Genomic DNA, 12,185 nt, shown 5'->3' on the forward strand with positions numbered 1-12,185 from the left:
TATATTTTCACAGAGAGTAACAAGAACTGAGAAGAGAAGGAACCTCGAGCCAGAGCTGCAAATGTGGCAGCAGACAGCGAAGAACTGAGGGAAACAGGGCGTGAGGTCACTAAGGGGGAGGGGCTCCCACTGAAAGAGCTAGAACTAAACAGAGCTTGGAAGGATCCCGAACGGACTTCAGTGCACACTTGAAGCCCATCAGTGTGAACAACAGAGACCACGATGATGAACCTATACTTCTGGTATATATTTAGCCACTATTTCATGGTTGTGGTACTGGAAAAGGTCTAAAAACACAGTGCTTTTAAGAAATATTTTGCAGGGTCTATCACATTTTCTCCACTTTTCCTACTGAATTAAACTAATTAGAGACAATATGTATGCTCCTGTTCCTGTTTTACATCTGTACTTTAATATACATGACTGCGCAGAAACAAATGAATTCAAGAAATAAGGCAATTCAAAAGAGGCAAAAACATGTGAACATGTTCAGAGTTTGAATATGTTTATTCTGTATCCAAGAAGCGTGATTCACTATCCATTTTAAATGAAGTATTTGGAATTAAGCCAATTTAATTCAAATCCCTTCAATGGCCAAAAATCTAATAGGGTTGTGTGCAAGTGAGGCGACTAGACTACACCTGGTGCTCTCTTTCCAAATATGGCCCATGCATATTTTGCTCATGTAAGAACTTATGCCACATTTGGAACAGGTCCCCACCAACTTATTGGAAGTGCTTGCCAGTGCAACACCTGCTCCAGTTGGCTGACAGCAGGACTGCCACTGAGAAATCTAGTGAATATGGGCAGGAAAGCAAAGATATTTAAAGCTTCAAAAAAGCACCACCAATTTATTCAGACAATATTATGGCAAATGCCTTATCCAGTGGATGTAGGTAGGTCAGGGCTACACAACTTTTGTCCTACAGCTGTTTTTGGACTACAACTTCCATCATCCCCAGCCACAGTGGCTAGTGTCCCCCCGACAACTTTATTAGAATAAAATTTACAGTGCAGAACAAAATTAATCCAAGCACAAACAGCAAAACATCATACAACAAACCCCGATCTATCAATCCATCCACATTCTAATATTATCTGGGGTAAGGAAACAACCATAATTCTGCTAATAGGTATAAAGAATGAACTCTTACCATATTACATAAAAAGAGTTATTTGCGGTCTGGTTTGCATGGGACCAAATAATATGGGTTAACTTTTCTGAGAAGCCTGCTGGAGAAGAGGAGAAGAGGATTCCATCTCCCCCAGGGTGAGAGACTGGGGTGTTTGCCTCTTCTCTTCTGCCCTCCTGGGTTGCCATCTGCTTCTCCCAGGACTGCTTGTGGAGAGGCTTTGCAGGACTGGGGTTGTAAGGGTGAGTGGGCAGTTTTTTTCCTGGTTCCACCTGCTGAGCTTACTGCTCAGCCTATATAGGAAGACTGCCAGTAGCCAAAGCCCCCCAGAAGCCTGCTGGAGAAGAGGAGAAGAGGATTCCATCTCCCCCAGGGTGAGAGACTGGGGTGTTTGCCTCTCCTCTTCTGCCCTCCTGGGTTGCCATCTGCTTCTCCCAGGACTGCTTGTGGAGAGGCTTTGCAGGACTGGGGTTGTAAGGGTGAGTGGGCAGTTTTTTCCTGGTTCTACCTGCTGAGCTTACTGCTCAGCCTATATAGGAAGACTGCCAGTGGCAGCGGGCCCGCCACCGGCGGGGTCGCCACCGAAGGGGCGACACCAAAGGGGGTTGCCCCTTTGGGGGAGCCACTTCAGGTGAGAAACGAGGGCGAGGGCTGGACACTTTGTCCAACCATTTGTATAGAGGGAGGCTTCTGTTCAATCAGTTTTAGGTTGTGCTGAGGTTGGACTGAAGTTGTAATGTGTGTGGGTTTGTCTGGAGATGGGGAGCCAGGGAATGCCTTCGTTGAAGGTGGGGCTGCTATTCCTGTGGTGGTGGGGAATAGAAGAAGTAACGCTGGCAGGTCCGCAGGCTGTTCTGGGGGAAGGGTGGTCAGAAATCTAATAGCTGTCCCCTTTTCCGGCTCTCCTGCCAGCTCTTTGATCTCGGGGAGCACTGCCAACATCCCACATAACCTTACCTTGCTTCTCTGCAATGCCAGGTCGGTCCAAAATAAATCAGAAATCATGGATGAAGGGGCCGACCTGATGTGTATTACTTTGGTTGGGGGAGGCTAGTGGTCCAGTTTGGTCCCAGCTTCTCCCGCCAGGATATTCTGTAGAGGAGCAGGTGAGGGGACGTGGGCGGGGAGGTGGAGTGGCTGTGGTCTATAAGGATAACATCTCCCTTACCAGGGTCCCTGTTAGGGTATCGGACCATATTGAATGTGTGTACTTGAGTTTGGGGACCAGGGATAGATTGGGATTTTGTTGGTGTACCGATCGCCCCGCTGCCCAACGGAATCCCTTACTGAGCTCACGGACTTGGTCGCGGAACCTGCGTTGGAGTCTCCCAGACTTTTGGTGCTGGGGGACTTCAATGTTCATTTTGGGACCAATTTGTCTGGGGCAGCTCAGGAGTTCATAGCGGCCATGACGACTATGGGCCTATCCCAAGCGGTCTCTGGATCGACGCATATTGCGGGTCACACGCTTGATTTGGTCTTTTATTCTGATCAGGGTGGTGCTCCGTGGGTGGGGACTCCTTCGATCTCCCCGTTGTCATGGACGGACCACCATCTGGTTAAGGTTGGACTTACAACCACTTCCCACCTCCGCAGGGGCGAGGGGCCTATTAGAATGGTCCGCCCGAAGAGGTTACTGGATCCGGTAGGATTCCAAGGATCCTTGGAGGGATTTAATGTTGGCTCTGCAGGTGATCCTGTTGATGCCCTCGTTGAAAACTGGAACAACTTGCTTACCAGGGCAGTAGACACGATTGCTCCTAAGCGTCCCCTCCGACCTGCTTCAAAATTGGCCCCTTGGTATACGGAAGATCTACGGGGGCTGAAGCGGCAAGGTAGGCGACTGGAGCGCAAGTGGAGAAAAACTCGACTCGAATCCGACAGATTACGACATAGAGCACATTTAAAGATCTATGCTCAGGCGATACGTGCGGCAAAGAAGCGGTTCTTTTCTGCCCGTATTGCCTCTGCGAGTTCACATCCAGCGGAGTTGTTCAGGGTTGTCAGGGGACTAGTATCTGCTCCCTCTCCCTTGAACCAGAATTTGGAAGCATCAGTCACCCGCTGTGGTGTGTTTAATGAATTTTTCGCAGACAAAATCTCTCGGATTCGGGCCGACCTAGATGGAGACTCCACAATTAATCTGATGTCTGAACTGGAGGTGTCCGACAACCCCTCTTATATGATTCGGCTGGATCAATTTCAGTTTGTGACTCCTGAGGATGTGGACAAGCTGCTTGGAGCGGTGAGGCCTACCACTTGTCCTCTTGACCCTTGTCCAACATGGCTTGTTCTATCTAGCAGGGAGGCTGTTGTAGGCGGCCTGGTAGAAATCATAAATGCTTCTCTGAGGGAGGGCAGGATGCCTCCTTGTCTTAAGGAGGCAATTATTAGACCTCTTCTAAAGAAGCCTGCGTTAGATCCCTCAGAGTTGAGCAATTATAGGCCGGTTTCCAATCTCCCATGGTTGGGCAAGGTAATTGAGAGGGTGGTGGCCTCTCAGCTCCAGGCAGTCTTGGAGGAAACTGATTATCTAGACCCATTTCAAACTGGTTTTCGGGCGGGCTATGGGGTGGAGACTACCTTGGTCGGCCTGATGGATGATCTCCAATTGGCAATGGACAGAGGAAGTGTGACTCTGTTGGTTCTCTTGGATCTCTCGGCGGCTTTCGATACTATCGACCAAGTATCCTTCTGGAACGTCTGAGGGGGTTGGGGGTGGGAGGCATTGTTTTTCAGTGGTTCTGCTCCTACCTCTCGGACAGATTCCAGATGGTGTCGATTGGAGATTGTTGCTCTTCAAAATCTGAGCTTAGGTATGGTGTTCCTCAAGGCTCCATACTCTCTCCAATGCTTTTTAACATCTACATGAAACCGCTGGGAGAGATCATCAGGGGATTTGGAGCTGGGTGTTACCAGTATGCTGATGACACCCAGATCTACTTCTCCATGTCAACTTCTTCAGGAGTTGGCATATCCTCCCTAAATGCCTGCCTGGAAGCAGTAATGGGCTGGATGAGGGAGAATAAACTGAAGCTGAATCCAGATAAGACGGAGGTACTTATTGTGCGGGGTCAGAACTCTAGAGACGATTTTGATCTGCCTGTTCTAGACGGGGTCACACTTCCCCAAAAGGAACAGGTTCGCAGTCTGGGAGTACTTCTGGATCAACGTCTCTCCTTGGTTTCTCAGGCTGAGGCGGTGGCCAGGAGTGCCTTCTATCAGCTTCGGCTGATACGCCAGCTGCGCCCGTTTCTCGAGATCAGTGACCTCAAAACAGTGGTACATTTGTTGGTAACCTCCAGACTGGACTTCTGTAATGCGCTCTACGTGGGGCTTCCTTTGTACGTAGTCCGGAAACTTCAGTTGGTCCAGAATGCGGCAGCCAGGTTGGTCTCTGGGTCATCTCGGAGAGACCACATTACTCCTTTGTTGATGGAGTTACACTGGCTGCCAGTAGGTTTCCGGGCAAAATACAAAGTGCTAGTTATTACTTATAAAGCCCTAAACGGCTTAGGCCCCGGGTATCTAAGAGAGCGTCTTCTTCGCTATGAGCCCCACCGGCCACTGAGGTCACTTGAGGAGGTCCGTCTCCAGTTGCCACCAACTCGTTTGGTGGCTACACAGAGACGGGCCTTTTCAACTGCTGCCCCGAGATTGTGGAATGCACTCCCTGCTGAGATACGATCCTCCCCATCTCTTGCAATTTTCAGAAAACACATCTCTTCAGCCAGGCTTTCTCAGCTTTTTAAAAATTTGTTTTTAAATTGTTTGATTGTTTAATTGTAGTTTTATGATGTTTTTAATTGTTAATTATTGTTATGTTTTATAATTTTTATTTTAATTATTAACTGATTTTAAGGTGTTTTCATGTAAACCGCCCTGAGCCTTTTGGAAGGGCGGTATAAAAGTTTTAATCATCATCATCATCATCATCATCATGATATGCCATAGATGCTTATACCATAGATGCATATAACATATCCATCAATATGGTTTGTTTTTTCCATTGCTTGGCTATAGCTAATCTGGCAGCAGTTACCATAAACACCACTAATTTTTTTGATGACACATCTGTATTGACCCCAGAAAATATATTCACTAAAACCAGCTGGGCATATAATCCTATTTTCTGATTTGTGATCTTGCTGATCTCCATGAATACCTCTGACAGATCCAACAAAGATGAAAATAGGTTCCCTTCATCCTACAACCACTTAAGCAAAGCGGGAAACAGTCTTTATTTTATTATTCTTATTAATTTGACATATTTTTATACTGCCCAAAACTAACATTGGAACAATTAACATCATTTAAACATTAAAATCATTAAAAACCAACATTAAAAATAAAAAACCATAAATCTAATTAAAAGCCTGGGTGAATAAATGTATCTTCAGTGCCTTTTAAAAAGTTGCCAGAGATGGGGAGGCTCTTATTTCAACAGGGAGCACAGGGGCAGCAACGGAGAAGGCCCATTGCTGAGTAGCCACCAAACGAGTTGGCAGCAACCGCAGGTAAACCTCCCCAGGTGATCTTAACAGGCCGTGGGGCTCATGGTGAAGAAGAATTTCTCTTAAATATCCAGGACCTAAGCTGTTAAGGGCTTTATAGGTTATAACCAGCACCTTGTATTTTGCCCAGAAACGTATCGGCAGCCAGTGTAGTTATTTCAACACAGGAGTAATATGGTCTCTCCTAGATGACCAGAGACCAACCTGGCTGCCACATTCTGGACCAATTGTAGTTTCCGGACTACATTCAAAGGCAGCCCCACATAGAGCAAATTGCAGTAATCCAGCCTAGAGGTTACCAGCATATGTACCACCATTTTGAGATTGTTCATCTCAAGAAATGGATGCAGCTGGCATATCAGCCAAAGCTGATAAAAAGCACCTCTGGCCACCGCCTCAACCTGGGAGACCAGTGAGAGACCAGTACTGAGAGACCAGTACTGTTTTAAGTGACACTTTATTTGTTTATCATATTACAGGTGAAACTCGGAAAATTAGAATATCGTGCAAAAGTCCATTAATTTCAGTAATGCAAATTAAAAGGTGAAACTGATATATGAGACAGACGCATTACATGTAAAGCGAGATAAGTCAAGCCTTAATTTGTTATAATTGTGATGATCATGGTGTACAGCTCATGAAAACCCCAAATCCACAATCTCAGAAAATTAGAATATTACATGGAACCAATAAGACAAGGATTGAAGAATACAACAATATCGGACCTCTGAAAAGTACAAGCATGCATATGTATTCAGTACTTGGTTTGGGCCCCTTTTGCAGCAATTACTGCCTCAATGCGGCGTGGCATGGATGCTATCAGCCTGTGGCACTGATGAGGTATTATGGAAGACCAGGATGCTTCATTAGCGGCCTTCAGCAATTCTGCATTGTTTGGTCTCATGTCTCTCATCCTTCTCTTGGCAATGCCCCATAGATTCTCTATGGGGTCAGGTCAGGCAAGTTTGCTGGCCAGTCAAGCACAGTACACTGTATACTTTTCAGAGGTCCAATATTGTTCTATTCTTCAATCCTTGTCTTATTGGTTCCATGTAATATTCTAATTTTCTGAGATTGTGGATTTGGGGTTTTCATGAGCTGTACGCCATGATCATCACAATTATAACAAATTAAGGCTTGACTTATCTCGCTTTGCATGTAATGCGTCTGTCTCATATATCAGTTTCACCTTTTAATTTGCATTACTGAAATTAATGGACTTTTGCACGATATTCTAATTTTCCGAGTTTCACCTGTAATATGATTAACAAATAAAGGGTCACTTAAAACAGTAATTAGTCTTATCAGGATTTTCCTGTGACACCTTGGCTTCCTAGCCCACCCTGCTTCCACCTCAATGTGTAGGGCAGGGGGTGCACAGAACATCTTCCTCCTAGGCTTGGTCTTTATTAACCTGGACTTCATTGAGAGCCTAAGCCTCAGTCAGCTCAACCTCAGCGGCTGCTTCCAATGTACATTCACATACCTCGCACATCTACTTCCAATTTCCTGAAAGGCTACTGCTTGATCTTGCGATGGCCTGTCTTCCTTGTTCCGTTTCCCATCCTACCTCCCCCTCTCCCTGCTTAGGAGCTCTGTTTTTATGCCATCGGCAGACAGAAGCTTCACCTTCCGTATTCTGTCTAGAGATGTACAATTTGATTTGTACGTGAATCCATTTGCACCAAATTGGGGTAATTTTAATTATTCAGCCTCAAATTGAATTGCCCCTAAAATGAAGGGCCTGATTTGAGATTGAATCAAATCAGCCTTGATTCAACATGATTGATTAGAATTATTAGAGCTGCGGGTGCCATTTTGTCTCAGTGTTTTCCCCTTGCTGATTGTTTTCTGGCACTGGCTTGCAACAGGCTTGAGATCTCCTTGCTTCTTGGTTGGCTTGTTGTCATTCAAGTGAAGTGTTGGCATGGACAACTGCACCCCCATTGGCTGGGGGGAGGGAACAGGGGGAGAGGCCAAAAGAAGGAATTTTGAAAATGTATTTAAGGGGCTGCTTGGAAGCAGAGCAACAGAGACATTTTGTGTGAGGCAAATCACTTTGAGAAGGATCAGAGGGAGACTGCAGCAGCACTGAAAGGAGAGCAGAGACTGGTTTTGGTGTTCTGGGCCATTCGGCCTGCCTGCCCGGCCCAGTGAGTAGAGAAAAAGAGAGAGAGTGTCTGCTGGGTTTATCTCTCTCTCTCTCTCTTTTTTCAATCATTTTAATTTTCATCTCTACTTTTATTTTCTTCTTCTTCTTTTAAAGAGCAGCACCAGAGGCTTGAACTGGGTGTGGCTTGGAATTTATTTCCTTGTGTCCCCACACCCACCACAGCTTGTAGTCAGTCCCCTTTAATAACTGGGGTGCTGTAATCCCCCTCCCCCTATTTTTTTTGTGCCATCCTTTCCAAGAGTTTAACTGAATGCTGCTTGGAATTTTATTGGATTTGGATTTCTTCTTCTTATTGCTTGTAGCCAGCCCACAGTGATTTTAATTACTGGGGTGCTGTGCTTTTTTTTTTTGGGGGGGGGGGGCAGCTCTGCTGCTGCCTGGTAGATTAATTTTTGGGTTTTGTAGGCTGGTGTGTGGTGCCCAGCCTGCCGGGCTCCCTCTGTTTCCCTTGTGGGAGGGTGTGTTGTTTTGATTGGGTAGGTGGGTGCCCACCTGCTGGCACTCCCCTCTCCTCCCCCCGCCAGCTGTTGAGTCTCGATGTCTGCTCGGTCCAGAGTGCCTCCAAGAGCAATTCCAGGCAGATTTCAGCTGAAGACACCGGAAGGTCAGAGCCCCTGCCTTGGTCAGGTTATTAGAATTTACGAGTTCTTAAATAGTGCCTAGTTTGGAGAAAGGGGAATTAAGTGGGTAGTGGCAGGACTGTAGGGGTGGGTTTGGGTTAGAGAAGCCACAGTTATCCCCTGCCCTTTGCCTTCCATTCCTTTAGGCTAACTTGCCCCATTGTTGCTCGATCCTCTAAAGAAAAAAGCCCCACCCCCAAATAAAGCCCGCTTCATTATTTGGGAGGATTTAATTTTCTAACTTATTTGTGTGCACTGTAGTGCACAAAATGGCTCTGAGGCACAAAATTACCTTCTGTCTCTCTGCCTCCAAGCAGCCCCTAAAATACCCCCTATAGATAGCACTGTGTGTAGCACACAGAGCATAAATAGACCACTTCTGTCCCCACACTCCTGCACTTGGCGCCTTGCCAGGGGTATGGAAGAAACCCACCAAGCCCTGCAGGTACTACAGCAGTGTGTACTGCAGTACCTGCAGGCCAGGAGATGGCAGGCCAGGAGATGAAGCTGATCCAGTTTTGGGCAACGCATCGCCAAACCTTGGTGGTGGTTGCCAGATATGTCTGCTAACCAGCGTTCAGAGCGATAGGGTGTTCAACTCTGGAAGGACTTTAAAAAATACATTGAACACTGCTTGATCTCTTTTCCTATTGCATATTTTCCTATTGCATATTCTCTCTTTTCCTATTGCATATTCTTTCCTATTGCAAGAATGGGTCTAAGCGATTATGCATTATATGCCCAGTATCACAGCTCCCCACATTCTGATTATTCTGTCCTTCTCCCCCCACCGCCCCCTGTGCTTCTAGGGATGTGACAAGCAATTTTGCAGGCTTTTGCCTTCTCCAAATGGCTAGCAGTTATGGTTTAATCATCCTGAATGGGGTGGTAGAAAAGGATTACCTGGGCCAATTTTCTTATTGGTCTAGACAAAAACTCTCCACTATCAATTATATTCTAACCTCACAGGATCTGGCTCTTAAAATTACACATTTTGAGATCCTTCCTAGACTTTATAGTGACCATCTTCCTTTATTTCTGATATGTAATCTGTTCAGCAGTTCTTTACTCAGGGATGTACTGTATGACTGCAGTCAGTCATGATAGCTGATGCTGGTCCTACTAGGGTTAAGGTGAGTCATGTTGTTGCCAGTTGGTTTGAGTCGACAGATAGCACTCAAGTAAAACTTGCTATTCAAGACCACTGTTCACAGCTCACATACGCTGTCAATCAAGTACAGGAGGCATATGATTCCCTTGTCACTAAACTTCAGGCCAATAATAACTCAACCCCTGATTATAAACACCCTTTTAAGACTTGGTTTGACTGATAATGTGTGGTAACTAGGAAGATACTTATTTCCTTAAATAATCCCTCACTTAGTACCAACCACAATCTGATAAAAATGGGGTGGGGTGAGAAATTATAAGACCAGGCTGAAAAAGAAGAAAAATGAAGAAGAAACCAGCCTCTCTAAAATCATGGCAGCAGTTGGTCTAATCAGTTAGGACCAAAAATTCCCCCGCTTTTTGGCATATTATCGCTGGACAGCCGGCTACACCATGTGATTCATCCAAAAGACTCACTATATGCCACGTTTCTTGATTTTACGGTGGCTTTTGAGTCGATAACATGCACTTCTCTCTGGTCCAAGTTTAACAATTCGACAACTGATAAACATTTACAGCTCCTGACGTATAAACTTTACGAGGGATCCTCTTTGAGGGTCAGATTCAATCATGCTAGACTCCCCTTTAATGCTATAGCCACCCACAGAGGCATCCACCAGGGTTGCATATTGGCCTCAACCTGGTTTAATATTTATATCAATCCACTTATTCATCATTTACAAAATTTAGATTTACATGCCCCTGAATTGGCTCACGCTTGAACACTGACATGGTGGAGCAGCTGGTCTTCCTGAAGGCCAACCTCCTCCTGCTGGGCTACCCCAAGCTGACCATGGAAGGTGAGTGACTCATGGTCACCCCCACCCATTGCAACACCACTGGCAGCTCGCTGCACTCTGGCCAACCCCAACCCCAGATGTGTCACAGTCTGCTTGTTAGTGCTGCTGACACAGAGAGACATGCACACACAACACTGCCATGACTAATGATGAGATAGGGACTGGTGCTCTGACCCATGTGTCGATGCCCAGCACCAATCTGAAGCCATGGTGTTATCCAGACGCAGATAGGCAAGGATGTATGCTTATGCTGGAGAAAAACAGAAGAAAGAAGACTTCTCATGGTAAGAGTCCAGAGGCTTTTTTCATGATTGTTCTGTCCTTCTGTCTCTCTGTGGCAGGCAAGACAGAAGGAAGGAAGGTTTGGTTTTGATTTTCAGCGCAGAGTAACTAAGTATAATAGGGGTGTGCACAAACTGCCAAACTGATTCGCCTCGATCAGGGGCACTATCAGTGGTTTGATTGTGGACTGAACTGGGGGTGGTTTGGTCCACCATCAAACTGAACCAGGCCCATTTCAGGTGAACTGGTTTGGCAGTGAACAGGTGGCAGCGAGAGAGGTAGTACGTTGCTTACTCAGCTGGCACAGATGCTGGCACCACCACTCACCCTCCCTGGTGCGGCCTGAAGTGCCTTCTTTAGGAAACCACTTACACAGCGGTGGAATGGTTCTGGCCTCTGTACATCTGCTGAACCAGTTCAGTCAAGCAGACCACCAGTCGCTTCAATCAAACCAGTTCAGCAGCATTCAGTTTGGCTCGAATTCAAGCCAAACAGCTATTTTTGGTTACTGCACACCCCTAAAGTATAATATGCTTGCTGTGCTTTTGGTTGCTGCTATAAGTCTCTGGTTTTGCTTGATCTCAGATTGGCAAAGGCAGAACTTGGGTGCCTGCCTATCTTCTTTGAGCTGTGATTTGGTCTGTTTGTGAGATGGTGTTGTGGTGAGAAATGGACAGTGGCAGCCCTCGGTTTAATATTTATTGGTGATTGCTGAGATGAGCTCAATGTCTGGCCTTGAGAGTAACTTGTGCTTCACTCACTGCTCTGGTCTACTCTGCAATCTGCATTGCAAGGTGTAGTCACTCAGTCAAAATGTGGCTGAAGACATTTAGCTGGTTCACAGTGGCCAGCTGGTTCAACAAATCAATTTTAGTATTTGCGATTCGATTCAAGCTTGAATTGAATAGCAAAAACCAATTTGTGCACATTTCTAGGTGATGGGAGTCTGCCCACTCTATAATCCACTCTACACTTGCTGAATAAAATAGAGTTAAAGTTAAAAGAGTGACCTCTTCTGAAACAGAATCTGTTTTCATACAACAAATATTTTTAAAAGCTTTGTTTATTACCTGATTTTTGTCCAGTTCACAGTTTTTGTATTCTTGTTCTCCCTGTTCTTGAAATGTAACAATGACGAAACCAACAAATATATTCATCATGAAGAAAGCAATAATGATGATGTAGATGATGAAGAAAATAGAGATCTCCACTCTGTAATTGTAGATTGGCCCTATATTCTCTCCATTTGAATCTATAGCTTTATATAGAAGCCTGCATATTGTAAAAAAAATGAGAAAGAAGATCATTTTAGAGGTGAAGCAATGAAGACAAATTGAAGCAATGAATTCCTAATTACAATTACAACAAGCAGATGAGAACTATGAAGCAAGACATCAGAATATTTGCATTCCACTCTTTTAATTTAAAGCTGGGGGAGGGGGGATTATGTTCCAGAAAGTACATTTTGTTTAAATAATGTTAAATTAGGAATT

General features: G+C 45.3%; 1 protein-coding gene across 19 annotated transcripts in view; it reads right to left on the reverse strand.

Moving 5' to 3' along the window:
* CACNA1D (calcium voltage-gated channel subunit alpha1 D) overlaps positions 1-12,185 on the reverse strand; it is a 455,958-nt gene that overhangs the window by 164,540 nt on the left and 279,233 nt on the right. For all 19 annotated transcript variants that reach the window (XM_053289171.1, XM_053289170.1, XM_053289177.1 and 16 more), the window contains one exon: positions 11,763-11,964. In XM_053289171.1, coding sequence (XP_053145146.1) covers positions 11,763-11,964 — 202 coding nt within the window. The remainder of the gene's footprint in view (positions 1-11,762; positions 11,965-12,185) is intronic.

Source organism: Hemicordylus capensis, chromosome 2 (assembly GCF_027244095.1).
Source record: "Hemicordylus capensis ecotype Gifberg chromosome 2, rHemCap1.1.pri, whole genome shotgun sequence".
Taxonomy (NCBI): Eukaryota; Metazoa; Chordata; class Lepidosauria; order Squamata; family Cordylidae; genus Hemicordylus; species Hemicordylus capensis.